Source organism: Rhodotorula graminis (assembly GCF_001329695.1).
Source record: "Rhodotorula graminis WP1 unplaced genomic scaffold RHOBAscaffold_12, whole genome shotgun sequence".
NCBI classification, from domain to species: domain Eukaryota; kingdom Fungi; phylum Basidiomycota; class Microbotryomycetes; order Sporidiobolales; family Sporidiobolaceae; genus Rhodotorula; species Rhodotorula graminis.
The window spans coordinates 515157-529211 of NW_017264939.1; the positions used below are offsets into that span (position 1 = coordinate 515157).

At 69.9% G+C, this 14055-nt stretch overlaps 5 protein-coding genes across 5 annotated transcripts in view; 2 read left to right on the plus strand and 3 right to left on the minus strand.

Moving 5' to 3' along the window:
• Positions 1-1359: 1359 nt before the first annotated feature.
• RHOBADRAFT_55343 (uncharacterized protein) lies at positions 1360-3543 on the plus strand. Its single transcript, XM_018417800.1, has 4 exons — positions 1360-2389; positions 2467-2664; positions 2729-3022; positions 3106-3543. The coding sequence occupies exons 1-4, from the start codon at positions 1780-1782 to the stop codon at positions 3441-3443; spliced, it is 1440 nt and encodes a 479-aa protein (XP_018269171.1). The 5' UTR covers positions 1360-1779; the 3' UTR covers positions 3444-3543.
• Positions 3544-4258: 715 nt separating this feature from the next.
• On the minus strand, positions 4259-6012 carry RHOBADRAFT_46225 (uncharacterized protein; the record flags this gene model as incomplete). Its single annotated transcript, XM_018414743.1, has 6 exons — positions 4259-4629; positions 4714-5232; positions 5309-5383; positions 5452-5730; positions 5808-5894; positions 5955-6012. 6 exons carry the CDS (start codon positions 6010-6012, stop codon positions 4259-4261), a joined length of 1389 nt encoding a protein of 462 aa, XP_018269172.1.
• A 478-nt stretch (positions 6013-6490) lies between these two features.
• Positions 6491-10239, minus strand: RHOBADRAFT_55344 (uncharacterized protein; the record flags this gene model as incomplete). The annotated part of the gene is made up of 6 exons (XM_018417801.1): positions 6491-7615; positions 7838-7902; positions 8083-8853; positions 8928-9110; positions 9242-10042; positions 10185-10239. The coding sequence occupies 6 exons, from the start codon at positions 10237-10239 to the stop codon at positions 6599-6601; spliced, it is 2892 nt and encodes a 963-aa protein (XP_018269173.1). The 3' UTR covers positions 6491-6598.
• Positions 10240-11550: 1311 nt separating this feature from the next.
• Positions 11551-12817, plus strand: RHOBADRAFT_55345 (uncharacterized protein). The gene is made up of 6 exons (XM_018417802.1): positions 11551-11641; positions 11701-11807; positions 11879-11910; positions 11978-12077; positions 12147-12401; positions 12566-12817. The coding sequence occupies exons 1-6, from the start codon at positions 11575-11577 to the stop codon at positions 12710-12712; spliced, it is 708 nt and encodes a 235-aa protein (XP_018269174.1). The 5' UTR covers positions 11551-11574; the 3' UTR covers positions 12713-12817.
• A 203-nt stretch (positions 12818-13020) lies between these two features.
• Positions 13021-14055, minus strand: part of RHOBADRAFT_38763 (uncharacterized protein) — a gene marked incomplete at its 5' end in the record, with an annotated part of 1968 nt that continues 933 nt past the window's right edge. The window contains 3 exons of the mRNA XM_018413558.1: positions 13021-13442; positions 13531-13788; positions 13882-14051. Of these exons, the coding sequence (XP_018269175.1) occupies positions 13094-13442; positions 13531-13788; positions 13882-14051 (777 nt within the window). The 3' untranslated portion in view covers positions 13021-13093. The remainder of the gene's footprint in view (positions 13443-13530; positions 13789-13881; positions 14052-14055) is intronic.

Here is a 14055-nt window from a genome sequence, read left to right on the forward strand (position 1 = left end):
AAAGAGCGTCAGTTTGGGGCGGGCGCGAGAGGGAGAGCGAGCGGAAGGGGGGGAGTGGGACGGGTGGGAGGAGAGCGGGGTGGAGCGTACAGCAGCAGTGCGAGTGGCAGAGTACATCTTGAGCGAGTGCGAGGATGCTTGTCAAGAGCTGAGAGGAGCGAGACCGACGCCGACGAGGTCGACCTCGCGCCAAACCGGCCCCGCCCACTCTCGTCTCCCTCTCGCTCAAGCACGCGCTGCTCTGCTCCAGTTCTCGCATCTTGTTCCTCGCTGCCCACACCCGACTCGGCGGCACCTCGGGAGGCGTCGCCGTCGCTGTCTCGTCCTCCTCGACTCCTCGGCCGCCGGTCCACCCTCGCACTCATCCGGCAACCTCGCACCGGCTCCCGTCGCCGTCCGGTCCACCTGCACTGCGCACCACCGCAGTCGGCGCACCCATTCGCCCCTGTTCCGCCTATCCCGCCCGCCTCCCTCGCCTCGCCGCCTCCCCCGACTCGACCTCGCCGCTCAACTCTCCGCGCACTTTCGTCGGGAAACTGCTCGCACTCGTCGGCAGCTCTCGCGCCCGCCAGCTGGCTCGGCCATTTGAGCTCTCGTGCACAGGCCGAGTAACGGCCCCACGCTGCTGCGCCCCTCGGCCGCTCGAGCGCGACCGGGTCCTCACCTCGAACCCGCGCTCGCTCGCCCTTTGCGTGCCCTCACGCACTCTCGACGAGCTCGACCGTGTCGCTCGGTCTATGAGCGGCCTGTGTTCGAGGTGCTGCCGCCCTCACTGGCCTGCGCTGCCGGACCCGACTCGATCCCGCTCGTCTACGCCGCCGACCGCGCCGACCGCCGACTGGACCCGCGCAAGACTGCAGTCGCGCCGACGTGGCTACCTCTGACCCACCGTCCCGAGCTCCTCGTCCTTCGCTCCCGGCGACAAGCGGGGCGTTCCCTCGAGCCGTCTCGCCGATTCTCGTTTGCTGTGCGTCCTCCTCTCATTCATTCATATTCGCCTCATCGAGTCGGTCTCTGACAGTGTCGTCGAGTCACCTGCAGCCTCCTTTCGACACACTGGCGCCGACACGGTGCGGCGAGCAGCTCGACGTCCGTCCTCGTCCTTCCTCTCGGCCTGCCCTTGTAAGGTCTCGGCACGGTCGAGCTCTCGCAGCTCGTCTCTTCGTCGCACGCAGCAGCCGCAAGGTCTTCAACACGTGCCGAGGAGGTGCTGTGCGTCGCGACAGAGTGTCGGGCTGTGTGGCGGACGGGCACGAGGGCGCAAGGGCGGAACGGTGCGTCGCCTCCGCCCTCGTCAAGTCCTCCCTCGTCATTTCGAAGCCCTCCCTGACACTCTCTACGTCTCTCGCAGGCTAGAAGGCGAGCGCAAGAGGTGTTTGAGCCGGGCCCGAGCGAGGAACACCGTCCTAACCGAGAGCAGCTTCTCGTTCTCGTCCGAGAGCGATTCCTTTGCGAGCCCGGCCCCGCCTCCATCCGCGCAGATCTCCAGGCAACGAGCTTGCCGAGGCGCACCCGCCGTTGAGCTCGATCTTCTCGAGCACGCACCGCGGCGTCCGCCCCGCGGAGAGTGCGCGAGCTCGCCGTCGCCGCGCAACGCTCCTCCTCCATCTTCCTCACTCGTCCCACCGCTCTTCCCGCCAGCGCCTGCTCCTCCGGACGTGCGACCTGACCGACGGCTTCTCGACTCGGCGCAGCTAGAGGCACACGCTCCTCGCCGCCTCTCGCACCTTCCCTCGTCGTCATCCGTCCGCCGACACGCCGCCAGAACCTCGCGCCCCGATGCCCGTCGCTCGCCACGACCCGGCGGCGACCGCGAGCGCGGCGGCGGTCAGGCCCAGCTCGGGACGCGGCGGCGCCGTCGTCGGCGCGTCGGGCACGGCCTCGACGACCTGGTCCTCGGCCGACGACGACTCGCTGCTGCTCCTCCGCCTCGACGGCCACACCAAGCCCGTGTGCGCCGACCGACTGAGCAAGACGCTCGACTCGGTCACCGAGCGCCTCACGCACCTGTACGCTACTGGCCGCCTCGCCGCCGCGCTCAAGCCCTGGACCGCCGAGAACGACCAGCAGCTCGCCCGCCTACACCAGGCCAAGCCCGTCGGCGACATCGCCCAGGTCGTCGGCCGCCCGACAATCGCCGTCGTCTGGCGCATCGACGTCCTCCGCAAGCCAGGCGGGCTGCTCGGCGCGAGCTCGGCGCGAGCGAGGGCAGCGTCGCGCCCGAGCGAGCTTGTCGCGAGCGAGGGCCCGGCGGCGAGCACGCGCGAGGCGGCGAGCGGCATTGGTGGGGACGTCGAGGGCGAGGGACGAGGCGCGTCGCGCGCAGCCGGCGAGCAGCGGCAGCAGGGCGAGCGCGGAGGAGGCGGGGCAACGTCGATTTCGCCGTCGGGTGCGTCCTCCTTTTCTCGATCGGCCCTCTCCTTCCCTGAGCGAGCCTGACATCTCTTCTCGTGCTCCACGTCGCAGAGACGAAGAAGGGCCCCTATTCAGCCGAGGAGGACGCCGTCATCATCCAGTTGCGTGCGGGCGGGCGCACCTTCGCCGACATCGGCCAGCAGATCTCGAGGTCGGCGAGGAGCGTTACCCAGCGCTTCACGATCCTCAAGGGCAAGGGCAGGACCAGTGCTCCTCCAGGGTACAGCGAGGCCGCCCCGACGCCGACGGGTGCGCCCACGTCCTCTTGATCTTCTTCTCGCGCGGACATCTCTGACGACCGCCTCGCCCACAGCCAAGATCCCTTCCCTCCCTATCCCTTTCCTCGCCCGAGACGACGCCTCGACCACCTCCGCATCCACGTCAACGGCCTCGCCCGCCGCTCCTTCGACGCCCGCACCCGCCGCCAACCACTCGCCGTTCCCGACCGACCCGACCGACTCGCCGAGCGAGCTGTTGGACGACGCCGTCATCGTCGGCCTCCTCAAGCGTGGGCGTGACTACGCCACGATCGGTGCGGCGCTCGGCACGTCGAGCCGGAGCGTCGCCGAGCGGGTCGACGCGAAGCGCAGCGACTGGCTCAAGCACGGTGCGTCCTCTCTTTTCACTTTGCCAGTCTGTTTGAGTCCCTCTGGGCCCGTCGCAGTCACTGACCGACTGCCGCACCAACAGGCCTTCTCCTGCCGTCCTCTCTGCTCGCGCAACCAGTCGGCTCGCCCGACATTTCTCTCGGCAAGCGCTCTCGCCTCGACGACGCGAGCAACCGCCAAACCGCAGCCGCCCACACGCCCGCTCCCGTCGCTGCATCCGGCGGGGCCGCCGATGGGGCCGTCGCCGGGCCCGTGCCGCGCAAGCGCCTGCGCAAGAGGTGGTTCACCGCGTCGGCCGAGTACGCCAAGGCCATAGCGGCGGCGGGGCGGCTCGCCAAGGCGTTCGAGGAGGACCTCGCCCTCGCTCGGGCTCAGGAGGAGGGCGCGGACGAGGGCGAGGGCAAGGGCAAGGAGGTCTGAGGAGGGCGTCGAGAGAGAATGGGGTTGGCGCGCTTGTGCGCCGCCGCTTGTGTCAAAGCTTGCTAGTCCTGTCAAGTCTGCTGTGCACCTCGCTTTAGCCAGACCGACTTGAGAGTGCCGTTCTGCGAGAGACTCGAGCGACGTCGAGAGCAGACGAGGCCCGTGCACAGATCCGGCAAGAGCTCCGTCTACGAGCGGCTCCGTCTCGGTGAGGGGCTCTTTCGGTTTGAACACTTCTCTGTTCTCACGAGAGAACTCTTGCGACGCTGCTGCGCGAGCGACCGAGCCGAGGTCGAGCGAGACAAGCGCAGCGAGCAACTCGAGGCCGACGCGCGAGACGAGCTCTCGCTCTCTCTCTGTGTCTCTGAACGGCCAGGTGAGGTCTCGAGCTCGTGCTCAGCACCTCGCACTCCTCGCACATCGCGTCGCTGGCCCCGTACCACGCGAGAGGAGCGAGAAAAAGACCTCGGCATTCGACGCTTTGACCGCTGTCTGCTGCAAGCTTATCGCTCTCTCGAATCGCTCGCCTCGGCGAAGTCGGCGTAGCCGAGCTGCGTGCGCTCTTCGACGCTCTCTGCTGCTTCCCAGGCAGAGCTGCTCACAAGTTACAGTCCCTCTCGAGCTCTCTCGCGCCGTTGAGCCGCCTTTCGACGCCGCGACGAGCTCTCAGCTGCACATGAGAGCGACGGTCGGGAGGCGAATATTATCGACGCGTTGCAAAGGTGGAGAGGGGGGGGGGGTCGAGACGCGGCGCGGAGCGCGCGATTGGACCGGCCGAGCTTCTCCGACCCCGTCCTCCTCCCTCGTTCGCTCCCTCACTGCGCTCGACCCGGCCGTTCGTCGACAATGACGCCCTTCTTGCGCAGCGCCTTGACCCTGCCCCGGATGCCCGAGAGGGGCCGCTTGAGCCGCCTCGCCGTGATGGACTGCTTGACGCCCGCACGTCGGTCGGCGATGATGATGGCATCCTCCTCGGCCGTATACATCCTGCCCGACGCCCGCTCGGATGAGGTCGTCGTCGAGAGGAGGCGGGTCGGGAGGGGAGGGAGCTGGGCGGTGGCGAGGGAGGAGGACGGGTGGGTCGAGGTGGAGGTCGAGGCGGTGGGTGGGGAAGGCTCGCGCTTGAACGACTCGGCGGCGACGACAGGTGTGGACGAGCGCGAGGTTGACGATGCGACGAGCGAAGCTGTGGAAGGAGAGACTCAGTCGTGAGGGACAGAGGCTCGAGAGGACCCGAAAGCGAGACAGAGAGAGGGGGGCCTGAGCGGACCTGGGGATCCCGCCGAGCCGTCCTTGGCCTCGCACCAGGCGAGGCACACGTCGACGAGGGACGTCTGCTTGCCGAGGCCATGCAGTACCTGCATCCACCTGCTCGTCGCCTTGACCTCGCCTTCCCACCCAGCCGCGTTGCGCTCGACGCTCCCTCCGAGCCCGATGACGACGTCGACGAGGTGCGCAAGCTCGTGCGGCGTCCACTCGGCGCGCTCGAGCTCGACAGCCGCCTCGGCCTGGGCCCGGCGGGTGCGGTGCGCGCCGGCCGTGTACTGCAAAGTGCGCCACTGCTCGGCGAGGTCGGCGGCGGTGCGAGCGGGGCCGGGCTCGCCCTCGGCCACGAGCGAGTCGAAGCGCGCCTTGACAGCCGGCCATGCCGAGCGAGAAGATGATGCCGAGGCGGCAGTCGAGGCGAGGACGGCGTTCATGGGCTGCGCTGCGGACCAAGGCGAGTGGTGCTTGACGGCGGCGACGAGGCGGGCGTCCTCGTCGGTCGTCCAGGGCGTCGCCGTCGTAGCTGTCGTACGGGGGAGAATGAGCGTCAGGCACCCTCAAGATAGTAGAGGACAGGCGCGACAGAAAGGGCGACGCACAAGGTGAAGAACCGTCCGACTCGGGCTCGCTCGGCTGCGGCGGATCATCGTCGAGGTATGACAGCGCCTCGGACACTGCTCGACGAAGGGTCAGTACCCGGAAGAGGAGCTCAGAGAGACCGAGAAAGAGAGAGGGGACACACCTTGCTGCACGAGAGCGTTCCACCGACCCTCGACCTGGCGCCTCGTCCTCCTCGTGCCGGGCAGCGCCTCGGCGACACTCGCCCAGTCGACGCCCTCGCCTCGCCTTGTCGCCTCCTCGTTCATCGTCTCGACCGTGCTGACGAGGACGACGTCGTCAACAGGCGTCCAGGTCGACGGGAAACCGAGGCTGAGGGCGTGCCCGTCGCGGTACGAGGTGGTCGAGACGGGCGCGGCGTGACGTGAGGGCTTGGGCTCATGCGAATCGCTGTGCCGACGTTCTGCGGACCCGATAGGACTGGGTGAGCCCTGTCTTCTCTCCCCTGCAGACTCGACGGAGGAGGAAAAGGGGACGCACGATGGACAGGACGCTCCGCAGATGACGAGGACGAGCGACGGCGCTTGCCCGCCAGGCCAAGTGACCGTACAGGCTCGAGGTAACCGTCTGTGAGAAGTGGCAGTCAGTCTCTCGGCGAAAAGAGAGGGAGTGGACGGCGAGACGCACCTTGCTCTGCCTCCTCGTACGAGTCCTCCCCCTCGCCGCTCGAGTCTGGCCCCGCCATGGCCTGCTGAGCACCTTGAACCGCCGTGTGGTCCTTCCCGGGCAGCGCGAGGGCTGTTGATGGCTCTGGTGCGGGCCACGCGAGCGAGAGCGGGGGCACGGCGAGAGGCACCGGCGGGACTCTGAGCGGAGCTGTGGCGGGGGTGTGGCGGTCGCGAGGGCGCTGTAGAGGCTGCTGCATAGTCGTGCGCTGCTCTGGCGGTGTGTGAGCGGGTGAGGTGAGAGGAAGAAGGGTGCAGGCTCGAGAGTGCGGGGGAGGCAAAAGCGCACGCGCCTCGTCTCACAAAAGCGGAGCGTGCGAGCCTCTCTCCTCGTCCAGCAGTGCTTGTGCAAGCCCCCACAGCTGTAGGGGAGCTACACAGAGCTTCATGAGAGATTGAACAGGCGCGAGAGCCGCAGCGCGACCTTCTCAAATTCGGCCGAGTAAAGCGACCGTCGCTCTCGCCTCTCGCTCGCTCGCCTCTCACGAGTGCCCGCAGCGCAGAAAGGCACATCGACAGTGCACGCAGGCGTGAACCAGCACGCGAACAGGTCCTCCCCGCTCTCTCCCGCGCCCCCTCAAGCAGCGCCTCCCTCCCTCGTCCAGCTCACCGCTCGCCGCCGGGCCCGTCGACGACGCCCAGCTGCCCGTCGAGGAACGCCTCGAGGCCGGGCACGTACAGCCCGGCGAGACCGCCCGGACCGCCGGCGCTCGTGCGCGGGCTCGCCTCGCCCACGCCGCCACGGCCGCCGTGCCCGAGCATGTCGGCCTGCCCGTCGCCGCCGCCGCCCGAGCGACGCACGCCCTGCAGCTGCCGCGCGAGTTGCGCATAGTACTGCTGCGTGGCGTCGGCCTCGGCGGACCCAGTCGACGCCGCCGCCGACGTGGCCGAGGTCGACGAGCCGAGAACGGGCGCGTGCGCGAGGGCATGCGTGCCGCTCAGAGCGAACGCGGCGCTCGGCGTGATGCTGCGCGCGCCCCTGCCGCCGCCGTGCGCGTGGGCGTGGGCGTGCGCCTGGGCCTGCGCATGGGCCTGCGCGGCGAGTACCTGCAGCGCCGGGTCGAGCGCGTCGTCGTCCTGCCCGGCGAGCCCGGTGAGGCGCAGGCGCTTGTCGATGCGGCCATCGTTGTGCGCGTCGTCGCCGTCGAGCCGTGACGCCGAGGCCGAGGCCGAGGCGACGCTGCGCTCGCGTGCCCGCTTGGCCGACGACGACGGTGGCCGACCATCGCCGCCAGCCCCTCCCTCTCCCCCGCCCTCGCCGCCCTCGAGGCCCGGGCTCGCGCTCGGCGCGACCGAGTAGTGCGCCGCGCCGGGCACGACGGCGCGCCACGCCTGGGCATCGGCGACCTGCGCCTGGCCCTGGGCCTGCGCGACGACGGCCGGCGTGCGCTCGCCCTTCTTCTTGCCCTTCTTGCCCTTGGCGCCCGCTCTACCTGCCCCCTCGCCGTCCTTGTCCGCCCCACTCGCGCTCGCCGAGCCCGCCTTGGTCGGGCGCGCGACGGCGACCTCGTCGAACGAGATGACGACTTGGCGCGCGGCGTCGGTGCCGGCCTCGGGCGGATCGTTGGACGACGAGCCGTCGGGGTAGGTGTACCGGGCGCGGACGAGGTGCACCATGGCTTGCTGTGGGGGGGGGGGGGGGGGGGCGAGAGGGGAGGGAAGGAAGAAAGGGTCAGAATGGGTCCGGGCGTGAGGCGGCGCGTGCGGGAGGATGCTCGAGAGGATGCTCGAGAGGAGGCGACGAGGGCGTAGGACGATTCGAGAGGATGTCGGTGGGCGAGAGGAAGGGCAGGACACGCCTTGGGGAGAGAGAAGGAGGCGGACGAGAGAAAGGTCGCGACGCACATGCTGCTGCAGGTTGTCCTTGCGCGAGAACGTCTTGCCGCACCCGGCGACCGTACAGGGAAAAGCTGTGTGTGCCGACAACCGAGAGAGGTCAGTCCTGCCCGAGCGCGAGTCAACCCTGTTCGCCCCCTCCTCGGCTACCTCTCCCGCCTTCTCCTTTCCTCAGCCGTCGCCCATCTCCTCGACGCTCCTCCAACGCCCACGATCACGCGAGAGAGAGAGGGAAAGAGAGCAACCCGACGCACGTTTCTCGCCCCGGTGCACGCTCTTGTAGTGCCGCCGAAGGTGCTCGCTGCGCTTGAACGCCGCCGTGCAGTGCTCGGCCGGGCACACGTGCACGCTCGCCTGGGCCTTGGACAGGCCGCCCTTGGAGCCCTTGCCCTTCTTGGGCGGTGGAGCCGGGGCTGCTGAGGGTGCTGGGGCGGGTGCGGCGGACGAGGAGGGAGCGGAAGGGTCGACCGTCGAGGCTGGGGCGGTCGAGTACGAGGTCGATGGGTCGGCGACGAGCTCGAGAGCGGGCGCGGACGACGGTGTGGAGGAAGAGGGCGAGGCTGTCGGGGCGAGAGCGCCGGCCGCAGGAGGAGGAGGAAGAGGGACGGCGAGGTCGGCCGGCGAGGCCGAGTCGGGCGCGCTCTCGGCGGCGACGGCGGCAGCGCCCTCGCCCGGCGCGCTCGTCGCGGTGCCAGGGACCGAGAGCGGCACAGCCTTCTGCGTGCGCCTGCCGCGCAAAACCGTGTGGGGCTGGAACGGCACGGGCGGCTTGGCGACCATGGCGTCGCGCGGGAGGTAGCCCTTGCCCGCGTTCGAGTGGAGCTTGGTGCCCTCCTTGAGCGGGTACGGGTGGCCCGGGAGCGTCTCGGACGGCGGGAGCGGCGGCGGGAGGGCCGAGGGCTCGATGGGCTCGACGTGCGCGGCGGGACGGCCGGTCGAGAGGGCGCTCGAGGTGGCCTTGCGGAGAGGGCGCGCTTTGGCGAGGGCGTTGGAGGTAGAAGTGGGCGAGGTGGATCTGGTGGTGCCTGTGTGCGGCGGCAAGGATGTCAGTCTCTGGCCTCGTGCGCCGAGGACAGATCCGCCGGCGAGAAGGACGCACCCGACGAGTCGTCGACCAGCAGGGCCCCCTCTCTTGCACCGCCAGCTCCTCCCTGCACCTGCGCCGGTCCTCCTGCGCCCGCCGACCCGCCGACGACCATCTCGCTCGACGGCTCGAGTCCGCCGCCGCCGAACCCCTGCGCCTGCTCGACGCCCGCCGCGTCGCTCGGTGTGGCACCCGGACCTGCAGAGACGGCCAGGGAGAGTCAGTGCTACTGTCCCAAGGCAGAGCCCGCACCTCGAGAGCGCTCGGCCTCGCGGCAAGCGCTGCGAGGAGCCCGACATGCGTGAGAGCAGGGAACCTGTGCGACTGACCCATCTCGCCCCTCGCGACCCGGTCCCGCAGGAATTTGTACCACCGCATCGAGCACCCGGTCGGCGCGCGGCCCATGGCGGCGCCGATCTCGTTCCACGTCAGGGGCGGCACGACGCGCACGAGGTGCACGAGGTGGGCGTCCTCGCGGGCGGTCCAGCGCGCGCGGGAGCCCGGGCCGCGGCCGCGCGTGCGGGTCGAGGTGGCGGCGGCGGTGGAAGGTGCGGGTGCGGAAGGTGGTGGTGGGAAGGAGAGCGAGGAGGGGAGAGGGGCGGCGCTTGCTGAAGCGGCGGCGGCGGACGAGGACGAGGGAAGGGCGTGTGCGGCGGCGGCGCCGGTGGCCGAGGTTGAAGGAGGGGACGGGAGCGCGGCGGGTGCGGGTGCCGGGTGGGCGTTGGCGAAGCTCGGCGGCGGGACGGGCAGCTGCGGGAGGAACAGGCCCTGCTCGTCGTCGTCGCCCTCGCCGTCGACGTTCAGGTCGTGCGGCCCTGCGGCATGCCCCTGCTCGCGCTCGTGCTGCACCTGCCCATGCTCCTGCTGGTCCTGCTGCTGTCCGAGCCCGGCGCGCAGGCGGATGAGCTGGTCTGCGCCCTGGGGGCGCGCCGCGCCGGCCGAGTAGGCGGCGAGGGCCGAGTTGATGAGGGCGTCGACGTCGTCGTCGCCGCTGGTGGCGCCGTAGCCGTGGTGGTGGGCCTGGGCGTGGTCGTGCGGCTGAGGTGGTTGGGCGAGGTGAGGGCGAGTCGGGGCCTGGGCGGCGCCGAGTGCGGCGAGGTAGAAGGCGCCGTCGTGCTCGGGCTGGTGCTCTGCGGCAGGGGAGAGGGCGAGCGTGAGCCAGGGTCGACTGTGCTGGTGCGCGTGCGGCCCCACACGGCTGCGCTGAGCCGGGCGAGGACGCGGACGCGACGGCGGGGAGATGAGGCGGGAGGAGGAGAGCGGGGAGCGCACCTGGACCTTGGGGCGTGCGGCCTTGGTCTGGGCTGCGCTGCCCTGTGCCGTCCATCGCCCGCGTGTTGGCAGCTGGACCTCGCGCGGGTCGAGAGTGAGAGGGGGAGAGGGGGAAAGCCCGACCGCCGACGCGGACGACGGCCAAGGGGAGACGACGACGCTCGCTCTCGCTGCTGCAGAGCCCAGAATGCGCTCTTCGGGCATCTCACATGCTCACAGCAACACTTTGGCACCAAACACCGCCCCTTGAGCAAGGCGCACCAACTCGCTCTCGCTCGCCGACCGCAAGGGCTCGCACAGAATGCTCGGGACAAACGTCCAGCTGCGCGTTGCAGACCATCGCCATGTCCATCTCGGGTACCTGCTCTCCTGCCCGAGACTCGCTCCGACACGGTTCTCGGCGCAACGAGCGCACCTGACGGCCGCGCCCTCTCGCCGCCCTGGCAGCTCCTCCGTCCTCGCCGAGGTCGGCCCGCCGTCGAGGACCCGCGACACTGCCGCCGACGCTCGAGCGGCGCGAGTGGGTGCGGACGATGTGGTGCTCGACGTGATTGGCGACGGTGGGCAGGGCGAGGAGGGACACGTCGGGTCGGGAGTTGGCGACCGAGGTCGACAGGGCAGGTGGGCAGTCGAGCTCGGGCAGCGAGGGGCAGGCTGACGGTGAACGAGGGCGTTAGTGCGTCGAGATGAGGTACGGCCGGGCTGGGCGTGGTGGGTGAGCGCGAAGGCAGGGCGCAAAGGCGAGTTGGGCGCGGGCGCAGGTCGGCTCGGGACGGCGTCGCAGGCGACGCGCGCGGTACCGGCGCGCAGACGACGTTGGTGAGCGGTCGATAGCTATGTCGCGAGCGTGCTGGACCGGTCTGATGAGGACAGGGCGGGGTGCGACGTGAACGTGGGCGAGGCGACGAGGCGAGGAGGGGCATTGGCGCCGGTGCGGCCGGCCTGGCACGGTGAGGCGGCGGAAGCGACGTGTAGTGGGGCTGTCGAAGATGCTGTGCCCCTCAGAGGGTGGCTGTGCGGCGAGTCGAGGAGGAGAGGTTGAGCTTGAGCGAGTCGTTACGTCGGGGCACGGCGAGGGCAGCCGAGGCGGATCTTGGGGGCTGTACGGCAGATTGCGAGTGGCAGCAGGCCAGCTTGAGCCGGTGCGGCGAGAGGACCGCCGTGGACGAGGACGAGCCGCGAGGCGACCGATTCGAGCCAGACGGCGGCCCTCGCTCTCGTCGAGGGACGGGGACAGGGCTGCGATCGTGCTCGAGAGCAGCAGCTTGGTCCCCACGAGGTGGCCAGCACGGCGCAGGTTGAGAGAGCGACCTCGTCGGCCAGTGTGACGGCATCGGCCTCCTCGCTCTCCTCCTTCCCTCTCTCCACCACAGACTGCACTACCGAGACCATGCCCAAGACCATCTACTTTACGCGACATGCCCAGGCCGAGCACAACGTCGCTGAAGATTACTCGAGTCCGTCCTCGCCCTCTCTCCCCTGCCCCTCTCGCACGCTCACTCGCTTCCGCCCACAGTCCCCGACGCACCCCTCACAAAGCTCGGCCGCGAGCAGAGCCGCAACTTGCGCAACGAGACCGAGGACGACTTCCAGAAGGACGCCGACCTCATCGTCTCGTCGCCGGTCCGCCCTCGCTCGTTCCCCCCCTCCTCGCGCGCCGCCTCGCTGAACCTGTCCTCTCCGGGCGCACACAGCTCCGTCGCCCGATGCAGACCATGATCATTGGGTGCGTCGCCCTTTCCTCACTCTCTCTCCCTCCACGCGAGGTTGACCCTTTGTCGCGCCGTCCGCAGCTACGCCCCGCTGCGCGAACGCCTCGAACGCGCAGGCAAGCCCGTCGTCATCATGCCTGAGCTGCAGGAGGTCAACGCCCTCCCTTGCGACACCGGCTCGGTGCGCCCCACCTTTTCCCTCCTCCTCCCCCTCGTCCTCGAACCTGACCCTCCCGCCCCGCCCTCGCAGGACCGCGCCACCCTCGCCTCCGACCCCGAGTTCACCGGCCTCGACCTCTCGCCCCTCGAGCCGTCCCCGACACCCGAGCACTGGGCGGGCGCCTCGTCGTGGACGAGCAAGGAGGGCATCTTTGCGCCCGAGCGCGTCGAGGAGCGCGCGAGGTGGGTCAGGAGGTGGCTGCGCGACCGCAGCGAGGACAAGATTGTCGTCGTCGCGCATGGCGACATCTTGAGGTGCTTGACCGAGGGCAGGAGGTCGGCGACGGTGCGTCCCTCTCTCTCTCTTTTCCGTCCCTCGCCGAGCAGCGCACTGACCCTCTGCCTCTTCCTCTTCCTCTCCCTCTGCCGCCCTTCCCTCCCTTTCTCCACGCTCCTCTCTCTCCCCCCCCCACACTCCCCGTCCCACGCCCACGCCCGCCCGCACCCCAGCCCTGGGCCAACGCCGAGGTGCGCGCCTACACCTTCTCGACCGACCCGGCCCACGCCGACGACGCCGTCGTCGTCCCCGTGCGCGAGGTCGCCAAGGAGGGCTCGGACGAGCCGACGACGAGCGACATGGCCAACGGGAGGGCTTAGAGCGCCCGCGAGGAGGAGGGCGAGCGTGCGAGGAGGAGGAGGGCGCAGAGTCGAGCGTAGACGCAGCTAGAGCGAGAGGACGTGTCAATACTGCCTGTCACAGCGATCTCTCGGTCGGTCCCTTTCGGCGGTAGAGAGAGAAAGCGAGATGAGCCGGCCTTTCTTGCGCTCGAGCCGTGTTTCTCTCTCGTGCAGCTCAGCCACGGTCGTGCTCGCACTCGCGCTCGCTCCGCCGCTCGAGACGGCAGTCTGGACCGAGCGAGGCTCACTGTGCGTCTCGCTGCAGCTCTCGAGCGAGGGGCGCATGTCGAGGAAACGCTCTGCCAGGTTCTTTTTTCCAGCTCGAGACGTCTACGCCGCCGCCGCCCTCATCCTCGCGCTCTACTTGCCCTCCTCGACGACCCTCTTCGTGCTGCCCTCGCCCTCGCCCTCCTGCTCGTGCGCCACGACAAGGTCCACCTTGTAGTGCCGCTCGTCGCTCTTGTCGCGCAGGCGCTGCGCCGCCTGCTCGGGCGTAATGTCGCGCTGCGTCTCGGCAAAGAGCTCGAACCCGACCAGGTATTTCTTGACGGTCGCCGAGCGCAGGAGGGGCGGGTAGAAGCCGAGGTGGAGCTGCGCAAACGCGCCGAGGTCGGACGTGTCGGCGGCGGCGGAGGAGGACGACGAGGGCGAGGCGACGTGCGTCGGGGCTTGGTAGACGCCCATCGAGTAGGCGAACGAGCACTCGAACCTGTCGTGGTCAAGGTCAACCACCACCCACAGCGGCACTCGCTCGAGCGCGAGGAGAGAAGGAGGGAAAGGGAGAGCGCGCGACGCACAGGTTGTCGTACCGCCTCGCGACCCTCACCATCGTCTCGGCGAGGTCCCTCCGCTCCTCGTCGTCGAGCTCGGCCAAGCTCCGCACGTGCCGGCGGTGCGGCACGACGAGGATCTCGAACGGCCACGCGGCCCAGTACGGCACGAGGGCGACAAAGTGGGCGCCGACGTGCGTCACGCGCGAGGTCGACGGCGACTTGTGGTGCAGCGAGAGCTCGTGCGAGGCGTAGGTGAGAAGGAGGGAGGCGAGGCCGTTGGTGCTGCACGAGAGGGGAGGGCGTCAAGACGGGGACGAACCGACAGGGCTCGAGCAGGCGCTACACCGCCGACGAGGCAGAGAACAGCCGACGCACAGGGTAGGGACGCCCTCGACAGGCTTGTGCTCGAGCGCGTACGCGCGCTGCGCGTCGAGCATGGTCTGCGGCGTGCTCGGGATGTACGACAGCGACCAGGCCTGCGAGCGACGACGGAGAGCGTCAGTACAAGCGGCGTCACTTGGGGCGGAAAGCGCCTTGTCCTGCAGCTGC